This window comes from Panthera uncia, chromosome B4, assembly GCF_023721935.1.
Source record: "Panthera uncia isolate 11264 chromosome B4, Puncia_PCG_1.0, whole genome shotgun sequence".
Lineage (NCBI taxonomy): Eukaryota > Metazoa > Chordata > Mammalia > Carnivora > Felidae > Panthera > Panthera uncia.
In genome coordinates, this window is record NC_064809.1 from 62,134,515 (window position 1) to 62,160,565 (window position 26,051).

The 26,051-nt window shown below is 38.1% G+C and overlaps 1 protein-coding gene and 1 pseudogene across 3 annotated transcripts in view; both read right to left on the reverse strand.

Moving 5' to 3' along the window:
* DENND5B (DENN domain containing 5B) overlaps positions 1 to 26,051 on the reverse strand; it is a 182,607-nt gene that overhangs the window by 97,643 nt on the left and 58,913 nt on the right. For 2 of the 3 annotated variants that reach the window (XR_007456619.1, XM_049625243.1), the window contains exons 2-3: positions 12,640 to 12,749; positions 1,243 to 1,909 (exon numbers count right to left, since the gene is read on the reverse strand). Coding sequence is in view for 2 of the 3 variants with exons in the window: in XM_049625243.1 (XP_049481200.1) it covers positions 1,243 to 1,909; positions 12,640 to 12,749 (777 nt within the window). In the remaining variant the exon portion in view is untranslated. Of the gene's footprint in view, positions 1 to 1,242; positions 1,910 to 12,639; positions 12,750 to 15,865; positions 15,932 to 26,051 lie in introns of all 3 variants that reach the window. The other variant, XM_049625244.1, reaches the window with a different exon arrangement.
* LOC125920583 (uncharacterized) lies at positions 21,940 to 22,040 on the reverse strand (annotated as a pseudogene).

The following is a 26,051-nucleotide window of genomic DNA, read 5'->3' on the forward strand; positions in this document are numbered from 1 at the left end:
ACACAAATAGTGTCAACATACACACAAGATGGGGAAGTACAAATATAGCCTACTTGGCTCAGGCTCACTTATAATTTAAAATAGAAAAGAAAAAAAGGAAAGTGGTAAAATAAGCTTGACGGCAGCAGTCAGGAGACTGCACTACAATCCTGCTAGCTTAAATACAAGTTAGCAAAAAGCTAACCCAAGTATTTGTGCCACATTTTTCAAAGGACCCATCAATACACAGCAACCATCTTATATTTTCCTTCAATTCACATATCCATTTAGACAAAGCATCTCTATTTCTTCTGCAAAATCATGTTCAGGTTGGAACCAGTATTCTAGGCTCAACATCATAAATGCACTCATAAAAATAAAACTCAAATTTTGTTAGTTCCTAAGTATGTGCTGGGAGAACTCTGAATAAAAAACATCACAAAGGTCACTTCCTTCTGGAATTAAAAGCAAAACAAAACACGGGGCACCGGGATGGCTCAATCGGTTGAGCGTCCAACTTCGGCTCAGGTCATGATCTTGCAGTCTGTGAGCTCAAGCCCCACGTCGGGCTCTGTGCTAACAGCTCAGAGCCTGGACCCTGCTTCAGATTCCGTGTCTCCCTCTCTTTCGGCTCCTCCCCACTTGCACTCTGTCTCTCTCAAAAATAAACATTAAAAAATTTTTTTTAGATACTAAAAAAAAAAAGCAAAATGAAACAAAAAAACTCCACATAACTCTGGTGAAACTCTTAGACCCAAGAGAGTCACATCCAGTGACATCTCCCACGGGGAAAGATCCAAAGTTGACTGCCTTAGGAAGCTGCAGTCAACAATTTCATTTATCCCTTTCCAATGTCAACTGAGTTTTTATGTGAACATTTACCAACCTGCAGAAAATAAGATGTCTACATGTTCCTGGTACTAACATAATTCTCTCACTTTCATTATGAAAAGAAATGTTTCTTTTATGATGATGATGCATTATCTGGAAGAAAGGGCCTATTTCCATTAAAAAATAATACACTTAAGTCAGCCAGATTAATGCTTTTGTATTCTTTCCTGTTTTTCTCCACGGTCCACTGACACCTCAAAGAGAAGTAACATCTTAGCCTCTGGTCCCACCTATACCTGCTTCTTTCACACAAAACAGAAGACTTCTGAACATTAAGTGTGTGGTTCTAGTAATATACCCAATGGAAATGCAGTAGCTGGGAAGAGCGTAAGTATTTTGGGGGGAGAGACTTAAAATCCAGGGAAGACCTACCTTGTGAGTAGAGAAGAATCTGCATCTCTAAAAGAACACAGGTAAACACCTGCACCAGGTTCTCCAATCCCAGAAGCTCGAAGGCCTCTCGAAGAGGGTAATCGGAGAGGGGGAGTTCATTGGGCCCAGGTCTCTGGCAGATGACAGGTTCATAAACACCGTAAAATTTCAGTGATCTCCCCGGAGGTGGAAGGGGTACTTCATAAAGAATGTTATGGATGTAGCTCTCAAGCGGCAAGGGTGGCGGCTGCTGTGAGGTAACTGCCTTGTAAAGCTGGATGAGGAATTTTTTGCAGGCCTGCATGAAAGGCAGTGGTGTGATCAAACATATACTTTTTGAAACATACAGGGTGTCTCTGCTGATGTCATAGGAGTTGTAGCGCTGGAGTTTCAAAAGGGAAGTTGTATCTCCTTCGTCAGTACTGCTTGCCAGCGAATCCATGCTGCAGGAGGATGAGGCATACACGCTGCTATAATGCTCTGCGTTGTGCATCTGGTAGAGCGTCTGCATTGCTGTGCAGATCTGCTTACTGGTAACTTCTTCATAAAAAGTGAGAACAAAACCATAGGTACGAGAACCATCTTCCCGGGTAATTATAAATGAGTGGAACTGAGGGTCTTTATTGTCAGTTTGAGTTCTGAAAGACAGCCCTTTAGGCATGCACAACTGTGGAGGAAGGGGAAAAAGCATCAGAATGCAGTACACAAAGAACTTCAAACCAGAAAAAATGTTCGTTGTTTTTAACATAACAGGACTCAAAAGAACACAGGTTTTATCCGGATTTAATATTACTAGCCGCAGTCTTAAATTAGAAATACATTGTAAGTTCCTCATTCACACGTAGATAAAATTATTTTTAAAAGAAATATATACACAAGGAAAAACATCTTTGCTGTGTATTACATGCAGGATGTTTCACTAAGAATGAGAAGATCTTTGACTTACTCCCAGTAAACCTCTTACCCAATCTTATCCAAGCCTGTGACCTTCAGCACAGCATGTGACTCTTCTGAGCCTCACTTTCTTTATCTACAACATTTGCTAATCAATTCCTTGAAGACAAAATATTCAAAGGTATTCAAAGACAATATTCAGAGGTATTCAAAATATTCAAAGACAAAATATTTAAATTCAAATATTTAAAAATATTTAAGTACTATGCTCCATTGTGGGAGCCACACCACACTAAGGGAGCTCTGCCCACTCATCCTGCCAAGGCAGGCTAGTTCAGATTTTGTGTTTGGGTGGTCTTGCCGAGTGCTTTCTGCTGTCTCCCTGAGACCTCCAGCTGCAACGTTCTCTCCTAAAGTCTCCATCTATGCCTCCCCATCTCCGCTTCCAGCTATTTTGGGGTCTGGGTTTTAGTTCCTTTCTGATTTACCTTTTGGTTTCTCATTCTCACTGCACTGGGACGGATTCCGTGAGGGGAGCCTGGTAGTTCTGCCAACCTTTCAGAGCCTTCACCCTCTTCCTGCTCAGCCTTGTGCACTCAGCACCTACTTTTGTGCATGGGTGGCATTTGCCGACATCGGTCCCTGAGACTAGTAACACAAAAAAGACCTGGGGACCCAGTCTGTGCCAAGTTAGAACACGCTGCCAGGCTCTATACCACAATTCAAGGACAAGGCATTTAACAATAAAAATTTGGAATAAACAGTTTCATGATGAAGTAAACACACACACACAAAAATACTTAAGTACTACTTTTGGAGTAATGATGGTAATGTTTCAGACGAATAGAGAAGTAGGTGAAATCTCATTTGATAAATTAAAAAAAGTTAAACAGAAGAATAAAAATAATAGTATCATTTTCACAATTGTGAACAACAGGATACTTGATCTTAGAAACTTTAAAAATAGAATGATTTTTTGATTTACTGAAGCAGAAGGTAGAAAAAAAGACATTTTAGATTTGTTCCAGTAGATATTACGCTTTCGGTTGGTAACTACTCAGGACTGAGCCAAACCTGGGAACAAAATTACCTGAAGAATTAAAGATGCCATATTTAAGATTCTTAAAATGCAATTCGAATTGATTCTTTAAAACATTTTAAATAAAAGAAATAAAACCTTATGGAAAATTTGAAATATACTAAGCAAAAAAACTTGTAATTTAACTACCCTAACTTAATGATCATTATTAATTTTTACGTATTCCTTTCTATTTTTGTATTGCAATATGCTTTCTGCATAGAAATAATTTTACCAGTTATTACATTACATTTTTCTTTTTCAGATTTAACAACTGATCTGGCATAAAATTTAGAAGTTCTCCCCACATTACTAAGAAAATGCAATTCACCTTAAAAGTTACATGTCCTTCATTCAAGCTGTCAACAAACACTTATTAAGTGCCTTTATGAGCCAGGCCCTGTGATGGTGATACACTGGTGAGAAAGACATGCTCCTGCTCCTACACAGCTTCCAGTCCAATAAGGACAACACACGACTTAAAAATCATAAACTGTAAAGTATGACAAGTACTACGATAGGGTAAATACAGACTGCCACGAAAACAACATCACAGGAGGACATTACGAGGAGATTAGAAAAGGAGCTACCAGATAAAAACAAAGGAGGTCCAGGGGAAAGGGTGGTTCAGTCGGTTAAGTGTTCAACTTCAGCTCAGGTCACGATCTCATACTTGGTGGGTTCGAGCCTCACATCGGGCTCTGCACTGACAGGGTTCTGTTCTGACAGCTCAGAGCCTAGAGTCTGCTTCAGATTCTGTGTCTCCATCTCTCTCTGCCCCTCTCCCATTCCTCTCTCTCAAAAAATCAATAAACACAAAAGAAAAACTTAAAAAAAAAATAAAAGAGGTCCAAGTGGAAACCTAAGGATGAGTATACGTGTTAGTGAGATGAAGAGAAGGCAGAAAGGACATGTGTACAAGAAACCCAGAAGATAGAACACGAGGGTTTGAGGAACTGACACATGTTTTTTTGTGGGTGGGGAACAGAATGCAAGATTGGGGGAAGTGAGAGAGAACACAAGAGAAATAATTAGAGGTTAGATCGTGAAGGGGGTTGGTGAGTCATATTAGAAGTCTGAAGAGGAGGGGCGCCTGGGTGGCTCAGTCGGTTGAGCGTCAGACTCTTGATTTTGGCTCAGGTCATGCTCTCACTCTTTGTTGAGATCGAGCCCCGTGTTGGGCTCTGCGCTGGCAGCGTGGAGCCTGCCTGGGATATTCCTCCCCCCTCTCTCCCCACTCTCTCCCTTTCTCCCTCCAGTGTGTACAAATACGTTGCACATGCACTCTCTCCCTCAAAATAAATAAACATAAAAAAAAAAAAGTCTGAAGTGGACCATGCAAAGCCTCTGAAGGGTTTTTAGGAGGAGGGGGACAGAATTAGATGTGTCTCTTAGCATGTCAATCTTCCTACACTGAAGGCCTGTGGTTTTCAAAGAGGTTCCCAGGAGGCAGCAGAAATGCCTCAGGGCCTTACAGTCACTGACTTCTCTCCTCCTCTTCCACTCCACTATCCGATCCATCAACAAAGACCATTGGTTCTACCTTCAAAAATATATTCAGAAACAAATTACTTCTTTCTACCTTTATTCTTATCACTCTCAGTTAAGCCATCTTCTTCTCTTGCCTAGATGACTATTTAATATTCTACTCAACAGTATCCCCGCTTTTGCCCTTGTCCCTGATAATTTATTCCCCATAGAGTAGCCAAAGTGATCCTTAAAAAGTAGAAGTTAGATCTTGTCACTCTTCTCAGAACCTCCGGTGGCCTCTCATCTCACTAAAAGCTGAAATCTTTACAATAGAAGTCCCCTATAAGGCCCTACATGAACCTGGCACGGGCAACTTCTCTGCCTTCATTTTCCACTACCTTTAGCTCACCTACTCTGCTCCAGCAACACTGGCCACATTGTCTTCTGTGGAAAACACCTAGCAGGAGTAGGTACTTGCCAAAATTTGCTGTTCCTTCCGGCTGGAGCTATCTTCTCCTAAGTTTCCACCTGGTTCATTCCCTGTGGCAGACTGTATTTTCTACAAATGACTCCAACAATATTTCTAGTTCTACAAGCTGTTCCAGAAACTTGCCACTCTCCCATTAAGAGCATGGGTGGCTGAAAATGCCTACATCAGGGACCAGAAAACTTGCTCTGTAAAAAAATGCCAAATAATATTTTAGGCTCTGTAGGCCTTATAGTCTTTTTCACAACTATGCAGCATTATCATTGTGGTGTAAAAGCAGCCACTGACAATACATAAAGGAATGAGCATTATTTTGTTCCAATAAAACTAACTTTATAAATAGGTAGCCACTTAGATTTGGCCCGAGGGCCACAGTTTGCCCACCTCTGGCCTGTTCAAATAAAATGTAATGGAGGTGACAAGTGACAAACGAAGTGGCTTTTCAGGCTAGACTTAAAAAGGCAATACAACTTCCATCCCTCTCTCTCTCTCTGGTCACACACAGTAGGAAGCTCTGAGCCAACATATAAGAAATCTGACTAACCTGAAGCTGCCATGCTAGCAACCACAAGGAGAGATCGCATAGAGAAAGAGGAGCCCCAGCTATATTCCTAGCACAGGAAACATACCTGTGAGTGAGTGAACCTTCAGATGATTCCAGTCTTCAGCCTTCAAACCCTCTGACACCCAGTAGAGCAGTGGGGTTACCTTGCTAAACCCTACCCAAATTGCAGATTTGTAAGCAAAGTAATGATTTTGTTGTTTTAAATCAAGAGTCAACAAATTACAGTTCTTAGGTCAAACCCAATCTGCCATCTGTTTTTATAAATAAAATATTTGGAACACAATAGCGCCCATCCATTGTCGGTGTCTGCTTTTGCATTTTAACAGCAGGGATGAGTAACTGACAGAAACTGTATGGCCTATAATGCCTCAACTATTTACTAACTGGCCCTTTATGAAAAAAATTGCCAACCCATGTTTCTGGCCACTTCAGTAGTATTGGGATGGTCTGTTATACAGCAATAGATAATAGAAACCCTCTCTTACTTTCTTTGAGTCTCCACATAAACACTACCTTAAATTAGAAGCTTCCTTTACCATTCCATAAGAAATAACTGTTTTCATCCTATAAGTGCTATTAAAATGTCACTTTTCCTCTAAAACATCTTTAGTGAATGGGGAAGCAATTAAAGTCTTATACCGCTCTATACATATGTACATTGTACACTGACACACGTTACTAGTTTCTCTATTTTGTTTGGCTCTCTAGACTGCAATGACTCAAGGACTGGTACTGTATTTCAAGAACCGTAAACATACAAGAGTACCACACATAGAACAATATACTATTTGGGGCCATAAATGGTGATTGATAGTAAAGATAGAAAGCAAACACCATGAAGCTTAGCATTATTGGTCAGTGAAAAAGTCTTCTGTATCGCTGAATATGGGACCTAGAAATAACTAGAGTAGCTTTACCTAATTATTTTTATAGATGTTGAAAATAATTAACTTACTATGTATATTTGGGTAGAAGAAGATAAAGAGTCAGGTAAAACACACAAACACCCAACTCTGCTAGAGGAAAAATTTGTTTATTCCTAATCTTGGGAATAGTTGTGTATGGAAAGGTCATGTCAGGACCTTTTCATAATTATGTCTTCACATTCAAACTGCTTTCATTGTACAAGATGAGACCCTCTGTTGATATTGTGAATAAAAACTCATCTGACACATTTATTATAGTCAATAAAGATTACAGAAAGGATGATGTGAATCCTTCTTGCTCCAGGCTTTGCTCAAATTTCTTTAGCATAGTGCATGACATACATGTATTTGTTAAATGAATAAAGGAACGAACAAATGGACAAAAAACCAAAAACAACAGCTAGGAGTACAGGACCAGATTTAGTTCCTCTCTTGATTAAGTGTAGAGTTCTCTTTTTACATGTAGTAGGCAATACAGAAACACAGTGACCTCCAAAGTTAAAATAAAGATTTAATTTAATTGATAGGCTTTCCTGACATCATAAACCATAAAATTATAGCTCAAACTGTTTTGGAACAGCTACCAAATATTCCCTTAAGGTTTTGTAGCTTTCTTGAGCATGCATTCAAACATTTACAGGAAAAGCTTGCCAAAAGTTGTGCTCAAAGTAAAGAATGATTTTCTCTGCTACAGATAACAGATGTAAGAATTCTTAAATTCTCTTCCTAAAATCAAAAAAAGTAAGAATTATATTTCTAATCTGGGAACCATGACTTGGAAAATGCTATTGCTTTTTCATTTTTAAAAGTGAGAATTCTTGTATGAATTGTCAGGTTTACTCTTCAGAAAACCTGAGATATAAATCAAGATTTGCTCACTATGGCATTCAACAATCTCTTGTTATCCCTAATACTGCCATATACTAACATTATTGCTTCTCCACCTCACTCTCCCACAATGAAACAACTAAATATTCAGGGTTGTCATTGTTTACCAGATTGCACTGGTAATCAGATTACTTTAGCCAAAGTGGGCTCACAATGCTGGGTAACTCTCCTAGTTGATGTCACTACATGTCCTTATCTCTCTGCACTATTTCAGGCAGGCTAGAATTTTAACAATTCCTTTTTTCATTTTCTATAGTTCTATCACTTCCATGCCCTCTCTTATTACACAAATAAAAGATAAATTATTCAGAGTTGGTCCATTTGCCTTTCCTTTCTTCCTACCTTTGTTCCCTCTCTCCCTCCTTTTCCCTTTAATAAACATTTATTTTATGTCATATATTACATTATATCTTAGTAATTCAAAAGACAAATATGAAAATAGTATTTTCAGGAAGTTTACAGTCTGGTAAGAAAGACACACACACAAACCAATGGTTACAAAATAATATGCCCAGTGCTGCTATGGAGTATGTTCAAGAAGTTATAGAAACAGAGAAGAGAGAGTACCTAACTACTCCTAGTTAAGATGACTTTGCAGTGGAGGTAACACCTGAACAGACAAAGACAGGGAAGGGAAGTATTGTGAGTAAGCAAACATTCCTTCATTTATTCAATGATTTCAGCCTCTACTGTGTGTAAAACTAGGGACAGAGCAATGAATAAGAGACAGTGTGCCTGTCTTCGTGGGGCTTACATGATAGCAGGACCCACACAGCTGATAACTGGCTACATAATCAATTATTTAATTGCAGCTGTGACAGATGCTACAAAAAGCTCCAAGGTGCTAAGAGAACCTGAAGGGAACTAACTGAAAGGTAGACAGAAGGGTGGTCAGGGAAGGCTTCTCTGAAAAAGGTGTGTTTAAAATGGAATCTGAAGGTTCAGTAAGAATTCACTAGAGGAAGGCGAAGTGAAGAGCCTTCCACAGAGAAGAGGCAGCAAAAGCAGAAGCTTTAGCGTGAAGAATGGAAAGGACAGGAGCAGCAGTCCATGTAAGAGAGCTTGGTGATTCGGACTAAGGTGGGTGTGTAGAAACAGAGAGAAGTAGGTAGGTAACTGATCGCACATGGGAGAGGGCAAGAAAGTGAGAACTTTCAAGGACAATCCAGATTTTTGGCTTAGGCAACTAGGTAGATGTACTAGGTGAATGGTTCACCGACTAAGGCTCATGGGAAGATCATGAATTCAGTTTTGGACATGTTGAGTTTGAGATGCCAGTGAAATATTCTAGCTGCAAAGTTAAGGAAACAAGTGGGCTCCTCAGTAATGGCTGGATTAGAGCCCCATTCCTATAGTTTTCATTGTGAGACATAAACTTAAAACCTGGATGAAAATTAAGGCCTACTTTCATTCTAATGTCAAATCTATTAATGTAACTGTTATCCACTTCAAATTCAAGTACTTTCTGAATCTATAAAAAGTATACACAGCTCTTTTTCCTTTGAATGTTCCAAGATGGGCACCTGAATAGGTTTTTTTCAGTCAACCCTTTACTTTTTTTTACTCTTTGCTTAACATTCCACCCTATCCTTCTTTGTCATCAAAGTAAACAGTAAATTGTAAACTTAGAGCTTTACAGATTATAAAGAGCTTTACAACAGTTATGACTTTTAGTTACTTAAAGTATCATATATCAGATGTTTCACTTAGTACAAATATACAAAACAGAATCTTTATACTTCACAACTCGCTTAAAAAGGTATTGACCATATTTTCTTCCTAATATTCCCTAGGTTCACTACATTCTTGAGGATAAGATCTACTGACCAGAATATTATATAAATAGCCATGGATGCCAATTTGCAGATTACCTCAAAGAGATCTTTAATGGGGGAGAGGGAGGCAGGGGAACTTCAGCTCCATTTGCATTGCTTTGCTTCATTTAAAAGAAGAAGTACAGGAGCGCCTGGGTGGCTCAGTTACTTAAGTGTCCAACTCTTGGTTTCGGCTCAGGTCATGATCTCACGGTTCCTGAGTTTGAGTCCCACATTGGGCTCTGTGCTGATAGTGCAAAGTCTGCTTGGGATTCTCTCCCTCTCTTTCTGTCCCTCCCTCACTCACTCTGTCTCTCAAAAATAAATAAACTTAAAAAAGAGAGAAAAGTACAGATCTGAAGCAAATTTGTCAATGTGGACATATGTGTTAGTTCTGGGGATATGACTGTTGTATTGTTCTGTTTAATGATACACCACCCCTCCTTTTTTTTTTTGTGAAAATCTCTGAATCAGGTACTAAAAGAGACATAAAAGCAATTAATTTAGAAACAATTTCACCTGTTATTTATATTTATTTTCTATTATATTTGCATGGCACTCATACACATGGAATTTTTTTTTTTTTTTTATTTAACAAAGTTCATTGCTTTGGAATATTTAATTTCTGTGTGAAATTAATGATCCTTCCTCAATCCATCACTGTTGCTTGTTAAAGAAATGACTGATACTGCAGAAGGTGATGACTCATTAGAGTGGGATTTTGCTAAAGGCAAGAAGAAAGTTTTATATCCCTAGGTAGGAATAAATTATAGCTTCATACAATTGCACTTACTAATAAATCAGGAAATTAAGGGCAGTAAATCTATGACCCAAATGCAGACTAGTTTAATGGAATGCTTTTCAGAGATTTTCAAGGAATGCTAGCAAATCCTTTTAGATTTGCAGCAAAACCCAAAATGTTGTATGGTGCTTAACCATCAAAATACAAGCATATGTGTTTATTCTTCGTAAGAAACTTTGGTTGCTTACATAAAAAATCTCAGAGGCAAGGGTAAAGAAAATATCAAAGACAGATTAAGGAAGCTGATCACTCTCTTAGAGATGAATGTTTTACAAACTGAGGCTAAAGCTATCATGGATATCTCACTATTAATACATTCAAATGATTAACAGAAGAAAATATACCAAGTGTGGCATTTTGTTCCAAACAACTACGGATTCATATTGTAATAAGCACCTAGTTTTGGACACCATTCTAATTTATCACAGATTATACTTTGAAATACCTAAGAAGTCAAGTGTTGTGATCTATTTACATTCTTATCTAGGTTTCTATTACTTCATTTAGGCACTCTTTTCTTTAATACTTTCCTATTAATTTGCTGGCAGAGCAGCTGATAAGTTATTTTTTGTCACTGTTATTTGTTGACTATTTTAGTCAGAGGCTTGCCTGTGCTCCTCCAGTGTCATAAATATAACAAAGAGTTGTGTTCTACTTAATATCTGTTGTGCTGTCTTTACCAAAGATGAGGCTAGGCCCCACAGTATTAATTTCCAGAAAAATGGTATCTCTGGTTATTTTGGTATTGGCTAACAGTTTAGCGAAACAACTACACTGTGTTCTATGAAGAATCAATGTCAAAATGCCAGTGCCTCAGGCATTTATACTTAGAAAAAGTACCATGCTACTCCCTCCTTGCAGCAAACTCAGACTGGAATGAAGTTACTGTGATACAGAAATACCACAAAAGGTCCAATGTGACCCATGCCATTTTGGCACAGGTCAAAACTAAGTCACATCATTTTTCTTTGGGGGAGGCAGTAAGATGGGAAAAAAGTAAGCTAGAAAGTAAAAATGATCTGGATTTAGCCCTCTGAGACCCCCCTGCAAAACTTTGGCTAAATCATCTCTGTAAAATATGATTAAGAACCCTCACTGGACGCATGTAAGCGAAAGTAACATACATGAGCTATCTAGCAGGTATCTACTATATATTAATTTCCTTCCCTTATAGTACCATATCAGAGTGGGATCTTTTGACTCTATCTTTAAAATACTCAAAAAGAACTACACCTATCAGTGTCTCAGTCCACTGTTAATTATTTCTGTGCCTATTAGGCCTGATCTCTGATTTGCTCACTTTGGGGCACCCTGATTTTTATAATCACAGAGTTCTATTCATGGAAGCCCAAAATATTACCCAGGCTTCTAATAAGGGCCCTTCCTAAATGATCTGAAAACTATGACTCTAAGAATCTTTAAAGGAACCTGTAACTACCACTGGTAACTCATTGCATTAATTCAAATTCCTTAAAAAAATTCCTACTAATGCCTAAATGATGAAGTTACTTTCCCTCTTTACTTTGTGATTATGTTAAATTACAGGCCCATCATACAACAGTCCTTGAAATACCAAAAGTGTAATCATGTTCCTTCTATCAGGCTCCTCTCCAGGCAAACCAAGAAATATTATTGTTTATCAAAGCATCTATGTATTAATTAATACAAATCCACAAACAGCTTAATAGTAGGGAAATAAAACAGGCTTTGAGGGACATGTGCACCCCAATGTGTACAGCAGCATTATGTACAATAGCTAAATTATGGGAACAGTCCAAGTGTTCATCGACTGATGGATAAAGAAGAGGGTGGTATATAAATACAATGGAATATTACTCATAAAAAAGAATGAGATCTTGCCATTTGCAACAACATGGATAGAGCTACAGAGTATTATGCTAAGTGAAATAAATCAAAGACAAATACCATATGATTTCTATTCATATGTGGAATTTACGAAACAAATGAGCAAAGGGGGAGAGAGGGAGAGAGAGAGAAAGACAGAGACAGAGAGACAAACCAAGAAACAGACTCTTCACTACAGAGAACAAACTAATGGTTACCAGAAGGGAGGTGGCTGGGGGGATGGGTAAAATAGGTGATGGGGATAAAGGAGTTCACTTGTGATGAGCACCAGGTGATATATGGCAGTGCTGAATCACTATATTGTACACCTGAAACTAATATTATACTGTATGTTAACTAACTGGAATTTACATAAAAACTTAAAAAAAAAAAGAAAATGAGCTTTGAGGGTCTGTTGTACACTCTTATTTGCTGTAGGGACTCTATGCAAGTTACTTAACTTTTTTGAGTTTCATTTTCCACGTCTATAAAATGAGGAAAATATTATCTGTCTTATATAGAATTGTTTATTTAAAACATTAAATGAAATAATGTTGACATTCAAAATACAGTCACTATGGTCATCTTAATAAAATAAAGCTAAAGGTAAAAAAAACAAACTACATACCATGTTCACTGCATCTTGATCAAAAGGATTCCATTCTATATTCTCAGGATAGTGGGCCAGAACTTTGGATTTGAATGTTCTTCTCAAAGGACTCTGGTCAAAATTTTCACCTACAACAAATAATTAATAATTAGTTATATCTAGAATTTTTTCAGAAGCATGCCAAAATTTTATTTTTACTTTGCAGATGTATTAACAGATGATGTTGAAATCTGATTCAATTTCTACCTCTAACAGTCTGAGTGGTAAAATTCTCAATGGATGACTGAAAAGGAACTGTTAATAAAAAGATCTGCATTTAAAACTTCAGAATCTGGGGGCGCCTGGGTGGCTCAGTTGGTTGAGCATCCAACTTGAGCTCACATAATGATCTCACCAACTGTGAGTTTGAGGCCCATGTCAGGCTCTGTGCTGATAGCTCAGAGCCTGGAGCCTGCTTCGGATTCTGTGTCTCCCTCTCTCTCTGCTTGTGCTCTCTCTCTCTCTCTCTCTCTCTCTCTCTTAAAAATAAAATAAAAACATAAAATAATTTTTTTTTAAACTTCAGAATCTGAATTTCAATATCCTGGCTAGACAAAGGCACTAAAAATCAAGATCTACTACAAATAAACTTTGCTGTAACCTAATTATTGTTCTTATTTCAATATGTGGTGATAAAAAAAAAGTCTATTTAGAAACATTTAATTTACTAAAGAAACATCTTGAATTAAGCTAATCATACTTCTTCTGATCCTGAAATTTTATACACGAATAGACACAATGCTGCAGTGCTCAAAGGAGGCAATTTTGCTTCAGCTTCCACAGAAATCCCCAACAAATGTGACTGCATCCAGGCTTTTATAAGTAACAGAATTAACAGAATTAGAAACATCATCACTGAGTTGTCTAGTTCAGTAGACAGAACATATTAAACACACTAACCTCTGAAAAGAAACAAGCTATTCTAAGCCAAATTCATCACCTGTCAAAATTCTGGAAAGATAAAGGCAGGCTATACTTTGATTATTACATATGTATATATAAAAAACAAAACTCAATAATGAGTTGTCAAGCTCAGTTCTTTATCTCCTTGACCAAATTATTTCCCATAAGACCTGTTTCCCCCAAATGCCTTAGTTCCATAAAATAAATTAATGTGGATGGCTCTTAAATTCTCAATGTCAAAAAGTTGAGACTGGAGATTTAGAAGACCTTAGAGTATCATTCTGTCTTCTGTGTTTTTTCTAAAGTTCTAATTAAATGCAAAACATGAAGTACCAGTATTTGTACAAGTAAAAATAACAAGTAATTGATAAATCATAATGGGGCATCTAGGTAGACTCAGTTTCCATTGTGGGTAAAAATTATGAAAAGATGGATAGTAAAACACCTTTTAGTGCAAAACTTAACAGATCACAGAAGGAGGGAAAAGTCACACTCTAAAATCTTGTTGGAAACTGTGATATAAAATACACAGCTTTTCTGAATAAAGGAACATAGTTTAAATAGATTTGGTGCAGCAACTAGCCTACTGTTTCCAATTTAAGCCCTTGGCTAATGGTCATTTTCCTCTGTATTCCTCTTATTTAGGCAAACACTTCATCTCTCTTTCGACTCCGTATTTCCGCCTTCTAAATGACAGAATAGAGAACTTTCACTTCTAGAAGGAAAACTGTCAAAAGTGTCCCTAGGGACAGTTTATGAGTTTTTGCAACATACTTCTGGAATATGTAAGGATCAACAAAGTCAATGGAAAAATGTGGAACTGTCCATGAGTCAGTATGCCTGAAGAGTCAGGGTTCAGAATGCCCAATTTCAGGAAGGGTATATGATATCTTTAAACTGATTCTAGATTCTCATGAAAACACTAAAAATTTTTAGATATTTCACTTCTACATTTATTAAAAAAAAAGACTACTTTTCACTTCACTTTAAGTCACAGAAAACACAAAACAAAAATTCCCTCTTGATTCTAAGTCTATGCTGCTGACTTTGCTTACTGACACAGGAACAGGATATCCTCAGATAATACACATCAACCAAGAAAGCCTCTCTCCTATACCCACTAAAACATACCAGAAATGTGTATTTTTATCATAAGTATAAATAAAATATGAAACACTGTGGAGGCAAAAGAAACAGCACATAATGCAAGATGCAATTCCTTGCAACACTTACCTTTTAATGAATTCCTGCCTAAGTTGGTTAAAATAGTAACATTATCTTCATTCATATATCAAGTTATTAATGGGACAGAAAATAAATCAGAAAAGTCATGACAGTGCTATTTTCAATATGATTGTTCTCTTAACTAAGGAACACCACCTCTTGAAGCACAATGAATCACCCAGAAGAGAGATAAAGAAGGAAAACTCTTTTTCAGAGAAAAAAATTTCACAAAAACAGAAGATGAAAAAACTCACGAAACAGAAACATAAATCTAATCAAAGCAAAACAGAACCACCACCATTGCCACCACCACCATCACTTATTAGACTGCCAAAAAGGGGAGCAATAGGAAAGATCACTGCTGTATATACAGCTGTCTTGGCAAATATTATTTTGAAGTAAATTAAGGGAAGAACCAACTATGCAGAAATTCTGATAACATTTTAAGGGTTTAGAAATGAGTATATGTAGCTATTACTACTCCTACCAGCCAAAGAAGAGAATCTTGAAGATGCCTTTTGGAGATGAGAGGTAGGGGAACAACCTATTCTTCTCATTTTGAATCCATGTTATATGAACCCCTAACTTGGAATTTACTGCTAGAACTTGGCAGGAGAAATGAATCTGTCTATGAATTTGGGTTCCCAGGCAACTGAAATTATATATAAGCATCCTTAACTTAAAATCCACCTTTTAAACATTGTCCTGAAATGAACAAGGATTTTAAATTTGTGCAGATATTAATATGCCCACTACAAATACATATAAACTTAATTCCAAGTCATATTGCCAAGTATCCTGCTACTAAATTTAAGCTGCAATTAAGCCTTTTCTCCCAAGAAAACAAGACATATCTGCCAAGACAGCTTAAAGACTAGTGAATAATTTTTTCAAGGCTTGAAGCAAATGAGGTCTTTCCAAAAATTAAGATGCAGACAAGAGAACAGAAATACAAAATAATACCTATTTTTTTTGCCCAAGCAAAACCAAATAAAAAAACAATTATGATGGGCTTGAAGTGAATTAAAATAATTTCTAACATCTCAACTTTTATTTTTACTTTTATTTTTATTTTTACCTGAAGTCGTATTTGCAGCATCTTGGCTCTTGCCATGACGATCTGCTTCTAGCCATTGGTACAAAACTACATAATGTAACAGAAACAAAAAACTTTATAAACAAAGAAACACAAACACAAAAACAAAATGACTTTGAAGAATGGAAAACGAGAATAAAAAATTAAACGAAAGCAATTAAACATGAGACTTTAACATCAATGGAATGTAGCTTAACACCAACAGCATGTGGTTTATAAGCTATTAGTAATAAGAAAGCAAAGAGAACAGGTAATTGTATCAACATAATAAGTGAAATACTATTTAAACATCTGTAACAGTTATTCATATGGGAAAAAAGCACATATATTCCTCCTGATGCTGATTTAAAGAGAAGTATTAGGAGAAAACTAATGTTTCCATAGTCAGATATAAAAAAATATGATAGACGAAATGACCGACTTTAAAAATTACATCCCAACTTCTGTGCACCTATCAAAATGGCTAAAGTCGAAAAAACTGCACCAAATGTTGACAAATATGTAAAGTGACAGGAATTCTCATTCCTGGTGGGAATGCAAAATGGTACAACCACTTTGGAAGACAGTTTTGCAATTTCTTACAAGACTAAGCACAGTCTTACCATATGATCCCATTGCTCCTAATACCAAGAGGAGCAGCCTACAATATACCTGATGAATACTTGTCACAACTATCAAGGACATTAAAAACAAGGAAAGTCTGAGAAACAGTCATAGTCAAGAGGAGCTTAAGGAGATATGATAACGGAATATAATGTGGTACATTGGATGAGATGCCCCAAGAGAAAAAAGTACACTAAGTAAACACTAAGGAGATCTGACATATATAGAGTATAATGGGCTGAAAGTATGCTCTCTAATGAGATTCCATTTAATCAACAATCCCTTTATGTGCTATTAACTAGGAAGTGTCAACTCTTGAAGGAAAGTTTACTACAGTAAGGACACAGGCTATTAGAAAATTCACACTAGACCTCTCTAACTTAGCAGCTTTGAAGAGTGTTAAAACTTCTGAATGGGTTACCCAGATATCTACAACTTTTAGACATTCAGTCTTCCCTTTGAAGAGCAAAATAATGACAACGTAGGGTCCTAAAGGCCAGGGAACCTTCCTATCCATACCTCAAAAGTCTGAATTATCTCAAGGCAATTACAAAGGCTAAACTTCTAATCTGGGGGGCTATTTGACCACAGATATTGTGAGAGTTCTATATCCTCATCAAGATTTGCCGAAACTTTGTACACTCTCCTTTCGCAAAACAGCAACAAAACAAAGAGCTGGGGAAGGTGCCCATGGAACTCGTGAACTGAAGATAAAGGAACTGATCCATTACAAAGGCCAAAGACACCCTGAAATCACCAAGGAAGTTATTTGGATCTTTCCAGACAGTCAGATGCTGAACTGACATTTGTCATCAGGAATATTATGTCCCCTAACGGACCTCTGAATAGCCCTCACACATATACCCAGTGTGCAAGGTCACTGGCTGAGGGTGCCCCAGTGGGCACACAAGTCAGTGCACTCCTCCAGGATATCGCACACTCCTGGGAGGCAAACAACTGTTATGACTGGGACCAGCAAGGAAGAATTTGAGAAGCAGACCTCACTCATTAAATATATACCTATTTTTTTTTTTGCCTTTGTAGTTTACAGGAATAACTACTCATTAGAGTAAAGAAGTAGCAGAGTAGAGAAGTATTAGACCATGACAGAAAAATCTCTGCCTTTGTCTCTCAAAAATAAATAAACATTAAAAAAAAATCTCATTTGGAAAAAAAAACAAATATGGACTTTACAACTGACAACGAATATCACTCTCACAAAAATGAGATGCAAAGTGGGGAAACTAATCCATTCACTAGTCTAACAATTCTGCCTAGCTCTCGTCTAAAGGCTATTATGCCCTGATCAAGGTAGAAACTCTTGGCTGCATTGAGGGTATCGTTAGGAATATTAACCAGTAGTTCAATTACTTCATATAGACCCTGTTTCTGGTTTTACCAAAGAAAAAAAGAAAAAATATAAAAAGTATTCCAGATCCACTTGCACAGAGAATTATACATAAGCAAAAATCTTTTTAGATTCAGATATTCAATTATTTTATCCTTGCCTCCAGATTGCCAAAGTCTGATTATCCATGGTCTAAATATTTCAGAGAATTTCCAGGGAAATAAGTGCATCTGCTTCATGCAAAGCTACAATGTGACTCACCATTACATCAAATTTGGATTTCAAAGCTCACTTTATAACACATATATTTTAAAAGATAATGTAATAACTAAAAAAAGAAATATGACAAATATTTTTACCTAACATACTAGAATGTAAATGGGTAGTTCTAGAAGGACTGAGCTCCAAAAAATTCTTAACTCTCATAAAGCATCTGAAATATGTTACAATACACAGTCTGCTACTATGTTTGTAGATGATGTTAGAATACCAAGAATAACCTTTTTTCACTGTGGCTGGAAGCATAAGATCTGACTTTTTGGTGGCTCCATGCTTCCTCTCATTTGGCACTGACAGTAGGTACCCATAGCTCTGAGCCAGTGGTGAGAGATTTCTATAGCCTGTGCTTGGGGTTGCAAGTGGAGAAGGATTTGTGAGATGTGTGAGCACTGGAGCTATTTCTCAGCCTGAGTGGTCGCGTTAACCCCTTTCTCTGAACCTTCCCACTCTTAGGGTCCCGGTGAATCCCCTCCCTCATTATCCATTTCCACCGTAGCCTGTGTCTGACCACAGCATTTTCTCCACAAAACAAGGACAAGCCTCACAGTATTTCCCCATCCTTCTGTCCCCAAAGAATACCACAGAAGTCTAGGTGTTTTAAAAAAAGCTTGCTGATAGGAACAATGACAACAGATGGGAAGTTAAAAGGTAATCTCTTTTGTCCTGTCCCTTTTCAATTTTATTCCCTTTCCCTCTAAAGGGAAAGTTTAAAAACACACACAGAGATACACATAGGTAATAAATGGTTGACAGAATATTTAGGGTCAAGAAATTTTTCCTATTATTTTGCTAAAGGTGATAGGAGGAAGTGGGATGCTGCCTAAGAAATCCATGCTGAGGCAGAGAAGGGAGAATGTGGTGGTGAGGTAATTTTTCTCCTTCCCATATCTATCCCTATAGGTTCCCAACTGTTTGTCTCTAAAAACCCCTGCCTGAATTGACATGAGTTGGAGTTGGAGAGGGAATACTGGACAGCAGTAGATCCTACAAGGGAGACTGACTAGGGAAAGGGAAGCAGGGGCAGGGCAACTTTACACGTTGGTTAAAAAAAAAAAAAGGGAAAAAAAAGGAGCACTCCTCTGACATTCACTCACAGAAAGCCATTTCCTATACATGCATTTTCTCTTCATCACATGTAATTGTCCTCTTCAAAACAGTTCCCCCAGGAGGCTGCATATTCATTATTCACTCTAATGGTTCTACCACAATTTAAATAATTTTTGAGCAGGTGACACTTAAGGTGAGACCTGATGAAGTAATAATAATCATCATAGTTAACATATAGTGCTTACTATAGGGCAGGTGTTATTCTAAGTGTTCTACATACATTAAAAGCATTTCATCATCACCATTACTCTATAAGGTAGCTCCTATTTTACCATTTTACAGATGTAGGACCTGAGGCACAAAAAAGGTTAAATAACTTGTCCAAGGTCAGACAACTAGAAAATTCAAACTTACACAGTCTGGCTCCAGACTGTGCTTTCAATTCTACATGTGAGGTCATCTCAGAAAAGAATATTTCAGGCAGGGGAAACAGCAAGTTCAGAATCTCTGAGGTGTCAGTGAGCTTGTCATGGCTGAGATGCAGCAAGGAGGACAGTGCAATGCATTTGAGTGAGCTGGTAGAAGATGAAGTCAGAGAGGTAGCTAGGGCCAGATAAGACAGGGCCTCACAAGCCTTGGTAGGATCTTTCTATGTTGTGTTAAGCATCACGGGAAGTAACTGTGGAGTGTTTTAAACAGAGAAATGACTTTGTTTTAACAAGCTCACCCTGGCAGCTCTGAGAAGAGGCTGTGGAGGGTTAAGAGTGGAAACGAAGATACCAGGTGATTAGGAAACATGTTTTGAGGACATAAAAGATATGATTTGCTGACAAGTTAGATGTGAGAGAAAGGAGTAGTCAAGAAGATATCACAATACCACAGTTTCTGGTCTGAGCACCTGGATGAATAGGATAGCTATTTACTGAAATGGGGAATAATGCAGAAGGAGAGGGTCTTACTGAAGGGTTGGAAGGCTGGAATAAAGAATTCAGTTTGGGATATATTAAGTCTATGATGCCTCTTAGTTATCCAAGTGAAATTTTTCAGTCAGCATTTAGAAATCAGAATTTAAAATTCAGGGAAAAGTTAGAAAATTCAGTATCAAATAGATGGTATTGGACATCACAGGGCTGGATAAGATCACTGAGGAAATGAATATAAATGAAGAGAGGCTGGGGTCACAGCCCCGGGAGGCTCAAGAATAAACGTTAAGAGGTTAGGAAGAGAATGAGGAACTGGCAAAAAGGTAAATGAAAAATGCAGCCAGTGATGAAACAGAAAGACCAGAAGCATGGGTATCACAGAAGCCAAGTAAAGACAATGTTTTAACAAGGAGAGAGTTGACAGCATGGAAATCACTGGTGACCTTGAGGAGATTTCTGTGGAGTAGTGGGAGTAAAAAGTTGTGTGGAGTTGTTCCAAGAAACAATGCAAAGAGAGGAAGTAGAGGCAGAGAGTATAAATAAGCCTTCTGGAGAGTTTCCTGGAAACATGAGAAATGGAAAATACTGAAGGAGAACAAGGGAGGGAAAGGGTTTTGTTTGTTTAAGGACAAAGAGGTATTAACTCATTCAAGTAACATATCCAGAATGCCTACACTGAGCCAGGCACAGTGACTGATGCTGCGGACAGGACTGATTAGTACAGTCCAGTCCTCCGGAGATCTCTCATTCTCCTATCTTCCCTTCCCAATGCCACAATAGAGAGCAGACTTTGCCCATTCCATATGCTATTATGGGGCTGATGCAGGTTGTACTGCCCAGGTAACCATACTTTCTATCCCCAGCATACAGGTTACCTACTTTATCCTCATAAGGTTATAAACAGGACACTGAATCCCTTGAAAACTACATTCTCTCCATTACATTTTTTCCTCCTGGTACTCCTAGAAATGGCCCCAAAGCATTCTCACTTGGATAAGCCATGCTGCACCAGTGTGCAGCCACTACTGGTTCTGGATCTGTGACAGCCTTCAGGTGCTCACCAACATCCATATTCTCTCTTTGTCAATATCCTTGCATCTGGGTGAGGGCCAAATCACTAGTTCTTGCCAATGAAATATGAGCAGAAGTGATGTGTGTCACTTCCAGGCTGAGGCACATAACCTGTCTGTCCTTTGCCATCCATCAGCTAAAGGCAAATGGAGATGAGGCCTTAAAAAAATGAGAAGGTCACACAATGGAAGAAAACTTCGGTCACTGAATGTCTCTACAAAAGAGCCCCTCCCACCCTGGCCTACATTAGATTAAACAATAAAAGAGAAATAAACTTTTACTGTCTCAAGCCATTGACAGTTTGTGTTGTTGTGATAGCAATTAGCTATTTATATGTTTCTGGATTACCCTGAGTTTTTATTTGTGTTACTGTTGATCTTCTTACTATGATACCAGTCCCTGACTATACTGTGTCTTCTCTTCCTTGGTAATTCTCTAGATTGCTTTTCAGTGTGCTCAAATACATAATAAATGCAGTTCTTTAAACATGGGAGGAGAATTTGCCCATTTTTTATGGATGCTCTTACCTTTCATAGAAGCCATATACTCACTACTAAGCTATTAATCAAGACCAAGGTTTTAACCCATGATGGTCCTGTTAGCCTTTCTAAATACACAACTTCTAAATCTAGTCAGCGATTCTGCAGGTCTAAGTTGCTGGTCACAAAGGGAATCAAGCAAAAGAAGCTGAGGGGATCTCTGAAAATCCATAGACCCTACTGAGGAATAAAAATCAGTTAAAGAGACATAAATCCTGGTAATCTTAAGAGTTTAAGATATTAACATAAGCATATCAACATCAACTTAGTAAATTTTGAATTTCTAAGAAATTCACTGATAAGAACAGATACTACACTTGATCTTAGCCAAAAGGCCAAGAAGCGATAAAAATTCAAAACATACTTCATTAGTGATTACATCAAAATTAAAGAGCCATGCTATATTTAGCTAACACCAAATACACTTCAATTACTGAAGTTCATTCACTGGGAGCCAAAAGAGTATACAACACAGTTATTCTGTTTCAACTCCAATTTACATAATTTAATCTGTTACTAACCATCTGAAGTTGGCACAGATGTTACCTGTTAAAGGGCATGGACCCCACTAAGACAGCCCTTACTTCAGAGGTCCCTAGCCCACTAGCCCTTCTGACATAGTGGCTATACATCTGGGGTGTTCCCATGACTATCAGGTTTGATAATTCACTAGAGCGACTCACAGAACTCAGGAAAGCACTATACTTATGACTGCAGTTTGATTGCAAGTGATACAAATCCTAAGAACCAAATGAAGACACAACACAGGGTGAAGTCTTAGAGGGAATGCAGAGCTTTCATGGTCTCTCCAGTAGAATCAGGGTATGTCACTCACCACCACTACACATACACAACAATGTGTCCATCAACCAAAAAGCTGCACTAAGCTTTGGTATTTAGAGGGTTTAAAAAAAAAATGCTTATTTGTTTTGAGAGAGAAGAAGAGGTGGGGAGAGGAGGAGGGACAGAGAGAGAGACAGGGAGAGAGAGAGAATCCTAAGCAGGCTCTGCACTGTCAGCCACAGGTCCAACACAGAGCTCGATCTTACAAACTGCAAGATCATGACCGGAGCCAAAACCAAGAGTTGGATGCTCAACTGACTGAGTCACCCAGGAGCCCCGGTATCTAGAGTTTCTAGTGGGCCTCATTACATAGGCAGGGCTGATTCAATCACTGGCCATGTGACTGAACTCAAATCTCCAACCTCCTCTCTTCCCCAGAGGCCTGGATGGCTCAAGTCCTCTGGTAACTAGCCCCTATTCTGAAGCTATCTAGGGGCGCTTCATTAGTTACTTCACTAGGATAATGCTCTTACTACTCAGGAAATTCCCAGGCTTCTAGGAGATCTGTGCCAGGAACCTAGGACAGAGAGCAAACAAATTCTTATTAGGCACTGTGCCTTCTATCACCAAACACAGAACACAGTAGGCAGATTATTTGCAAAAATAACCTTTGCAATTAATTTGAGACCTAGAGTCCTCTGATAATGATGAATAAACAAAGCACTCTGCTTCTAAGCCATGCTTTTCATACTTTTCCTTTTTTAATAAAATGTGAAACAAGAAAAAAACTTTAATCACTTAAGTACTGTAACTGATATTATAAAACCCTATAAGAGAAATGGGTCCATAATTTTTAGGTTAGTCATCAAAAAAACAGTGCTTAGTAAGTGATTTTTATTACTCTGAAAAATATAACAGTGATTTTCAAATAATAATTATAGCCAAGAAAACAAGGCTCTAGTTCTATGTGAATATCCTGGGTTCTAGTAATTTAGGGCAAATCATAATTTCTTTGAGCAAAGGTTTCCTCATACATAAAATACAGATTATATAACAACAACACATTAGTATTGACATCTAACTTATATGAGGATCATTTATGTAATGTATTTCTGAGAAAGCATATTAATGTTATTATTTGATGCTGCATGTTATACAATATAAAACAAATCTTCCCTATTGCTAAAGAACTTATTCTCTGGTAAAATGACATCGGGAGAGCCACCCTTTGCTTCCAGGAACAAAAGAAAGGCTCCTAGCATTAAAATATTTATAACTGACAAGTAACACTATAGGGCTAGAGTTCTAAGATGATTCAAACTGAAATATTTCTGCTGTATGACTCAAAGAAGCAGTTATTTGCTCAGAGCCAACCTAGATTTTTCCCTTCATTTCCATTCATTACTTTTTGCTGCCAATACTCTCCCCCCAAAAATTTTTATAAGGAGTCAGAAACCAGTAACTCAGTTTAGTTTACACAGGGATACCAATGGACATATACAAGAATACCACTTTCTTCCTCGTACCCTCTTAAAAAAAAAAAAAAAAAAAAAACCTGCATAAGAAATCAACAAAGTTCTCTAAAGGAAAGATACACATTACAAAGTAGGAAAAGGAGTATATGTGATTTACTAATGCTCCCCTACCTCACCGTCTATGAAATTATTATCATATGAGCAAGATAGGGCAAAAAAATGTTACTAAAATTCACTGAGAAACAAAATCTTCCTATAAGAATCAAGCAGAAGCATTATTATTCCAACAATTACTTGGAGTTTTTCTTGCAGCTAGAATGGCTGTGCTGATGTGAATGTTGCTAAGAGTGACCTCAGAGTCTCTTCATCAGTATGCACTTTTATCCAAAGGCCCTCAAGGCCCTCCTCTAACATGCTAAGTGTTAGCTAGAATATTGAGGCTTTAAAATGAACTGCATGGGGGGCATGATCTCATAGTTCCTGAGTTTGAGCCCCATGTGGGAGTCTGTGCTGACAGCTCAGAGCCTGGAGCCTGTCTCAGGTTCTGGGTCTCCCTCCCTCTCTGCCCCTCCCCCACTTGTGGTCTGTCTCTCAAAAATAAATAAATGTTAAAAACAATTAAAATGAACTGCATGGGATGCCTGGGTGGCTTAGTTGGTTAAGCATCCGACTTCGGCTCAGGTCATGATCTCACAGGTTCGTGAGTTCGAGCCCCACATCGGGCTCGGTGCTGACAGCTCAGAGCCTGGAGCCTGCTTCAGATTCTGTGTCTCCCTCTCTCTCTGCCCCTCCCCTGCTCACACTCGGTCTCTCTCTCAAAAAAAACAAATAAACATTAAAAAAAAAATTAGGGACACCTGGGTGGCTCAGTCGATTAAGCAGCTGACTTTGGCTCAGGTCATGATCTTGCAGTTCATGGGTTTCAGTCCTGCATCAGGCTCTGTGCTGACAGTATGCAGCCTGGAACCTGCTTTGGATTCTGTGTCTTCCTCTCTCTCTGCCCCCCTCCTGCTTATGCTCTGTCTCTCAAAAATACATAAATTTTTTTTTAACGTTTATTTATTCTTGAGACAGAGAGAGACAGAGCATGAATGGGGGAGGGTCAGAGAGAGAGGGAGACACAGAATCCGAAACAGGCTCCAGGCTCTGAGCCATCAGCAAAGAGCCTGACGCGGGGCTTGAACTCACGAACCGCGAGATCATGACTTGAGCCAAAGTCGGACGCTTAACCGACTGAGCCACCCAGGCGCCCCAAAAAATTTTTTTTTTAATTCTGTAAAAATTTAAAATGAACTGCATGGACTCTAATTCTTAAAATGGTATCAAGGGATAGCACAGAACTATGAAATTATGATCCACATATTCTAGGACGAAGACAACGTGACCTGCCAGATAACAAGGACCTTCCCAGAGGCTGTGATTCCCAAAGCTACTGTCTAGCATATTTTAAAAAGTTAAGTCACATCATCTATGGTAGAGAGAAAAAAAATTTTAATAACTTCCTAAAGTTTTCAAAATTAACAGAAAACAATCAAGGCTAAAAATGAGAGCGAAGAGTGGAATTTTTCTCTTCCCTGTAGGAAAAACAAGGTCTTCCTCCCTCCATCAGACAAACATAAAAGAAAACCCTCAAGATGATCTCAAGCCCTGAGTTTCAAATCACAATTCCTACTATCCACCAAGAATCTTGCTCACCTGTTTCAGTTACCAGCAGCCTTTACTTAACACTTGCGAAACTGAATTCCTCTCCCATGAAGCTTTTCCTCTGTTAACAGTGCCACAATTCATGTAGTTACTAAGTACTGCTATCTACTTATTCATCCATGAAGAAAAAAATCAACACTAAAAGCAATCCTATCAAGAGACTCATATTCACTGTTTTTACTCCAGAACTCAGAGTACTATCTGGTTCTCTTCTTCCTCCATTTGGACCCATCTCCTTTCCTTCCATATTCAAATAATCACTAAATTTTGCAGTTTATACCTCCTTAACATCCCTCCAAATCAGGATTTCCTTTCCATCTTCACTGCTATTTGTGAATTCTGAGCTTCAAGCCAGACTCAGAATCTTGCTACAGTTTCCTAACTAACTGGTCTCCC